The sequence below is a fragment of the Osmia bicornis genome, unplaced genomic scaffold (genome assembly GCF_907164935.1).
Source record: "Osmia bicornis bicornis unplaced genomic scaffold, iOsmBic2.1, whole genome shotgun sequence".
In the NCBI taxonomy this organism is placed as follows: domain Eukaryota; kingdom Metazoa; phylum Arthropoda; class Insecta; order Hymenoptera; family Megachilidae; genus Osmia; species Osmia bicornis.
In genome coordinates, this window is record NW_025791458.1 from 3,092,179 (window position 1) to 3,099,234 (window position 7,056).

The 7,056-nt window shown below is 47.6% G+C and overlaps 1 protein-coding gene across 1 annotated transcript; it reads left to right on the top strand.

The window, feature by feature from the left end:
• The first annotated feature begins 2,713 nt into the window (after nucleotides 1–2,713).
• Nucleotides 2,714–3,307, top strand: LOC114881485. The gene has a single exon (XM_029198291.2). It carries the CDS (start codon nucleotides 2,714–2,716, stop codon nucleotides 3,305–3,307), a length of 594 nt encoding a protein of 197 aa, XP_029054124.2.
• Nucleotides 3,308–7,056: the final 3,749 nt, after the last annotated feature.

A 7,056-nucleotide genomic window follows, 5' to 3' on the forward strand; every position in this document is an offset into this window, starting at 1 on the left:
ACCTCTACCGCGAACGCGTGCTGAAAACATTGGTCCTTCGAGCCGGATTATCAGTGACGTGCAGTTGATAATCTAAGTGCAAACTCAGTGCAGAAAACAGGAGTGTCGTTCAGTGCCATAATAGGATTAAGTGTCAGTAAACGCAACGAGCATTGGATTACAGTGAGTGTTCTCGTTCGCCAGGGTACACTTGGATTCTAAACGGATTATAACACTGTACGTTGGTAGCGCTACGACAAGGTAGGATCGTTAAATTGAATTGTCCGTCCGATTTCCGCGTCATTCGCATCACTGTGCCGAACACAACGGCCAGTACAAGCCAAACGCAACCGGCCACACGGGGGTCGAACCTCAATACTTTACGACGGAAAAGAGGTCACATTCTCGGGCAAATTTCGTCCCTAACTACCTTTCTCGATTACTACGAAGATTCCGAACCACGCGAAACCTTTTTGCCACAAACCCACCTCAACGGGTTGAACGAGACGTGGAAAAGGTTCGATGACCTTCAATTTAGCATCGAAGAGCTCGACGAGTCCGAGAAAACCCGTCGTTTCGATATTCAGAATAATTATTACGCCTCGATAGCCAGAGCAAACTGTTGCATAATGAGCAACAGACAATTCCCGCCGCATGTAACGTTGTGTCGTCACCTCGGCCATCAACTACATCCGCACCGATGGCCATCAAGCTGCCGGAAATGCGTTTACCATCGTTCGACGGGACTATTGAAAAATGGTCATCATTTTATGACACTTGATACATGATGACATATGAAACGAGGATTTGACACCGGTGCAGAAACTGCAATATTTGAGGTTCACCCAGACCGGCAAGGCTGCGGCTTGTATCCAAGCATTGAGCACCACCGATTCAAATTATAACGACGCGATCGAATTATTGCAGGGAAAATACGACTGCCCACGTCGCATTATTCTCGGGCATTGTGACGCGTTTCGCGACATCCCGGAGCTCACCAGGGACACACCGGAAGCATTGGATGACCTCGTGGACGGCGTAAATCAACATCTTCGCGCGTTGACAAACTTGGGCGAGAACGTGGCGTCGTGGAGTAGTTTATTGCTGTCAATCATTCTGTCAAAAATTAATGCAACTACAAGAGGAGGGTCCCAGCCTACACCGACCTGCTAGAATTCTTAGAAAAACGGGCAAGCTGCGCGCTGACTGCGAACGTAAAAGCAACTCCGTCGTCCGAACGAAACAGCGCGGGACCTTCGGACAACCCGCGAGCGTCAAGATTTCGACCATCGCGAGGTCATGCTTTTCTTTCCGCGCCAACCCGTTATCACCCGTACGAGGAACGTGGGTCGAGCAGGAGACTACAGACACCGAAGACATCAAGACGATGCCCTGTTTGCGACCGCGATCATTACATTTGGCTGTGTGAACAATTTCATGCGTTGTCGGTACGTGAAAGGACAGACGTGCTGACGTGCTCTATTTGAATTGTCTAAAGGAAGGTCACAACCTAAGGACATGTCCAGGCGGTAGTTGTCGCATATGTCGTCGAAGACATCATACATTGTTACATCAACCAACAAGTACCACGCAAGGTGTTTCCCGGAGAATAATGGAATCTCCCCGTTCAATCGATACACCACGACCTGCAGATTGACTAGCACCAGAAACTCCGACGGGAGCGAGGAGCCATAAAGCGTTCTTTGTCAACCCGGTTACTCAAGACCTATTAGTAACCGCGCAAGTGTACGTCTTGAACAGGTATCACCAACCTGTCTCGTGCCGAACGCTTATTGACACCTGTGCCTCGACGAACTTTATAACCGAGGCCCTCACCAAAAGACTGGGTATTCCTTTAGGGAAATGCTCGGTACCAATCGGAGTCCTCAATACCATGACAACCATATCGAAGCATACAGTCACGACGATCTTGTTGAAGGCGAGGGTTGGATAGAATAATGCATGACAGTCCAAAAGAATAGTTTTAATTACCAAAAAATGACAATGGTTAACTGCGACGCACGTGTCCGGCGAAAGCGATCGAGAGACAGTAAAACGAAAAACAAAAGTGCGCTAGCAGCGCTCGCTACGGCGCGACACACCGCGCCTCCTCTTTTCCTATTTCTTGGGGAAATCTGGAGACAACGCTGAACGCGCCAAGTATGAATACGGGCATTAATATGTCGGTCCAACAGATCTTACAATCTAGGACCAGCAACTTCAGACGGACATTGACCTTCTTGACAATGCCGACAATATCCTTGTTTATACCAGACCAACCCATTGACCGGGCGCTCATAAAGATTCCGAAGGATTTACAACTAGCAGACCCGACGTTCCACCTACTTGCGCCCGTCGACCTGTTACTAGGCGCCGGAGTAGCACTTGCCCTATTAAGCGTCGGACAAATAAACATGTCACCCCCTAACGGTCCGGACCTATTTCTACAGAAGACAAGACTAGGATGGATTATCGGGGGGAGTACCTCAGTTCCTAAACGAATGCAGGATACTGTTTGTCACGTGACCACGACTATACAGAACGATTTAGCGCGCTTCTGGGAATTAGAAGATGGACCCCAAATCCAACGCTATTCAGACGCCGAGCAAGAATGTGAAGAGCATTTTCGACGTAATGTTCGAAGGAACTCCGAGGAAGATATGTAGTAGCACTTCCGTTCAACGACAAATTGTCAAGACTGGGAGAATCCGAATTAAGGGCTTTAAAACACCTGATGTCTTTGGAGCGGAAGCTGCGGCTCAATCAAGATCAGTTCCAGCAATATCAAGCAGTACTACAAGAATACCTGGATTTGGGACATACGTCGGAGCTCCGAGGTATCAATGATATAGGAGAAGGCTACTACTTACCTCATCACGGCGTCACAAAAATCACCAGCGAAACCACGAAATTACGAGTTATATTCGACGGTTCGACAGCAACGACAACTGGTTTGTCGCTCAACGAAACGTTGCACATTGGGTCTAAAATTCAAGAGGACTTATTACACATCCTCATTAGGTTTAGGAGTCATCGTTTCGTTTTAATCGGAGATATCGAGAAAATGTACCGGCAATTCATTGTACGTCCGGAAGACTGGAAGTACCAACGAATCGTTTGGCGCGATTCCGACGGAGAACTAAAGACGTATGAATTGAACACCTTCGGTTTATCAGCAGCTCCATATTTGGCCATCCGCTGCCTTTCGCAATTAGCCGAAGATGAAGGACATCGATTTCCCATCGCGGCTCAGATTCTAACACGGGATTTTTACGTAGACGACTTACTCACGGGAACTTCGACAATAACGGAAGCATTAACTTTGTGAGATCAGATGATCCAATTATTAAAATCAGCAGGGTTACAGATTCGGCAATGCGCCTCAAACCACAAGCCACTTTTACAGGGTCTTCCTGAGCAGCACATTCATAAGAAATTACATTTGGGGGAATCGTCTACCATAAAGACATTAGGGGTCGCCTGGGAATCTACCGACGACGCAATTCGTTATTCCGTGGCGAAGATCGTACCTACAAGCGCCATCACCAAACGATTCATTGCTCAGTCATTGCAAAGATTTACGACCCCTTAGGTCTCCTCGGTCCGGTTATTATTGTCGTAAAGGTGTTGCTACAAAAGGTCTGGACTATGAAGGTCGATTGGGACGAGTCGCTGCCGATGACAATACACACCGAATGGATGCGTTATTGCACACAACTCCCGCTGTTAAACAACGTTACCTTCCAAAGAAAAACCATTATCAATGAACCAGTACACATTGAACTACATGGTTTTTGCGATGCAAGCGAACGAGCATACGGAGCTTGTATCTACCTCCGGTCAAGAGATGCGCGTGGTAACTGCCAGGTGGAACTTCTCTTGGCAAAATTCAAGGTAGCACCTTTGAAGACCCAGTCTATTCCTCGGCTGGAATTATGCGGGGCGCTACTTCTCTCTTCGTTAGTCATTACAGCACAAAAGGCCCTCCAGGTTACCGTAAATCGTATCCTTTATTGGACCGACTCCGCGATCGTACTACATTGGCTGCGGACTTCACCGCACCTGCTCAAGACCTTTGTCGTCAACAGGGTATCTGAGATTCAGAACAGAACGACCATTTCAGATTGGCGACATGTGCCAACTGCGAACAACCCGGCAGACCTCATTTCCAGAGCTCAAACACCGGAAGAATTTCTGAAACCATCACTATGGCACCACGGGCCAAGGTGGCTCGTGATCCTTCCTGAACAAAAGAGCATTATTTGTTTAGCCACCACCAGTTTTGATGCTACCATCGTGGAACGATTTTCCTCATGAGGAAAATTGATTCGAATCGTTGCACGCTGCTTCCGATGGAAGCCAAACAACCAGACAAAAGGAGCTCTCACTGTCACGGAGTTGAAGTATGCCCACGATGCCATGATCAAGCTCGTTCAACGAGCTCACTTCCCAGACGAGATCAAGAACCTAACCATGAGCGACGGTAGCATCTTAAAGGGCAAACCTCTGCGTTTAAACCCATTCTTGGATCGCCACGGACTTCTTTGAGTCGGAGGCCGACTGAAGAACTCATTGATGCCATTTGGTCAACGGCATCCAATCATCCTCCCAAAAAGCCGAGCCACCACACTTATAATTGAGAATGAACACCTTGCTCAATTACATGCAGGGACTCAGGCTACTCTATATGCGGTCAGACGAAGCTATTGGCCCATTGACGGACGAAACCAGGTATGGCGAGTCATAAAAACCTGCACCCGTTGCTGTAGAGACGTACATCATGGATGATCTACCTGCAGCCGGGGTCACGAAGTCTCGACCCTTCACCAGCGTTGGGGTCGACTACTGCGGCCCATTCTTCATTAAGGAGCGAAAACACCGAAACCGCAGTAAGGTCAAGGTGTATGTGGCAGTCTCTGTATGCCTCGCCGTGAAAGCAGTGCATTTGGAACTCGTCAGCGAGTTAACAACCGAAGCTTTCCTGGCAGCCCTCAGACGATTCATCGCCAGAAGAGGGTTTTGCACGGACCTGTATTCGGACAACGGTTCCAATTTCGTTGGAGCAAACACTCAGTTACACGAACTGCGCTCACTGCTGCTTTCTGACGAGCATCGCGAGAAGGTCACCACCTTCCTTGCAGAACGCTCCATCAATTGGAGCTTCATCCCTTCGTTGACGCTCCACTTTGGAGTACTTTGGGACACTGCAGTAAAGTCTTTCAAACACCATTTGAAACGAGTTGCAGGCACAGAATTGTTTTCCTTTGAAAATTTCAACACCTTCATCATTGAAATAGAATCCATCCTTAATTCTCACCCACTCACACCAATTTCTTCAGACCCAAATGACCTTCTAGTTCTCACTCCCGGTCACTTCCTGATCGAGGATTCTCTGACAAGTTTGCGTGAGCGAGATTTCAGAGAGGTTCCATCGAACCGCCTGTCCAGCTGGCAACATGTTCAAAAGGTAAAGCAGCACTTTTGGAAAAGATGGCATCGAGAGTATCTCAATGAACTGACCACTCGCACTAAATGGACAAAAGGGGAACATCCAATAAAAAGGGACTCAATCGTCCTACTCAGGGAGGATAACGTCCCACCTTTGCATTGGCCTCTCGGCAGAGTCACCCAGGCTCTGACGGTATCATTCGAACGGTCACAGTCAGAACCTCCACGACGACGCTGGATCGGAACGTAAGGCGACTCGTTCCACTGCCCAACCAGGTAGACCAAGATGAGATGAAACACTGAATGCACGGTTCATCAAACATATCACATCACAGACACTCAGACATTCACCCACACATTTTAATATTTGATCGGTGCCCTCTCAACGGGAGGAGGATGTTTCGCGGCATTGTATAGTTCGCAGATAAAGCAGTAATATTAATATTCCGACAATAGTACGAACTTTACCATCGACAGCAATAAACTCTTTGAAATTCACAACCTACTTTTTGCTCTGGTAGTTTCACCCTGTAAGGATTCAAATTCCTAACAGCTAACAGTTATTACACCAATTTAGAAGCACGATCAGTTATATAACCATGTTTCTTAAACTTCCCCTAAGCTGGCCGGAGTGGTAATTTGTCACGTATTAAAGAAATTACCACCCGAAGCTTAGAAAGTTCCGAAGCAGAAAACAGAACGTCTAAGGGACAAAGCCCTGTAAACTCAGAACGTTTATTTGGCATGCACATTGTCCATAAATGCTCGCGACGAGCAGTTTACAATCTTTTACGAGGTTTTACCATTCACTGTACTTTAATTCGAACTTCCTCTTCCGTGTCTTAAACGGAACCCCTGCGATGCATATGTTTGGGCAGTCAAGTTGTCGATTCCAGGTACCAACAGTCATCCGGACCAGTAGAGCCCTCAGTCGCTCGCATCTGTACACACAGCATATACCTGAGCCCTCAGTCGCTCGCATCTGGCAGACAGCCTATACCTGAGCCAACAGTCGCTCGTTTCTGGCACACAGCTTATACCTGAGCCCTCAGTCGCTCGCATCTGGCAAACAGCCTATACCTGAGCCAACAGTCGCACGCTTCTGGCACACAGCCTACACCTGAGCCACCAGTCGCACGCTTCTGGCACACAGCCTACACCTGAGCCACCAGTCGCTCGCATCTGGGGTACAACAGATCCTATCTAACTATACGACTCCCACGTGCATCGCAGCCGATGGGTTTTCGGCCAGCCTACATGGGAAATGTCCAACGAGGTGATTTGCTAACCATTCAGCCTATGGCCATTAGTCAAACTCCAAACGTTTGCTAATTGGCCACTTTTCGTTACACCTCCCTCGTGGGACTACCTCTCTGCGGCTCCTTGCGGACCGTTAATAAGACTCAGGAGAGGGAGAACTAAAAACTTGGAAAGAGACTTCGAGACTCGAGTTCAGTTGTTGTGAATCCTTAGATCTGATCGCTTCGCTTCTTCAGTATTCTTAAAATTCACACACATCAACACTTGTATGAGAACTTTCAGAAATACATCATATGTTCATGATTTTACCTTAAAATCTCAGTATAAATTATTCTCCTTGCTGCCATAGAAAGTAGTAAGAAAGTGCGC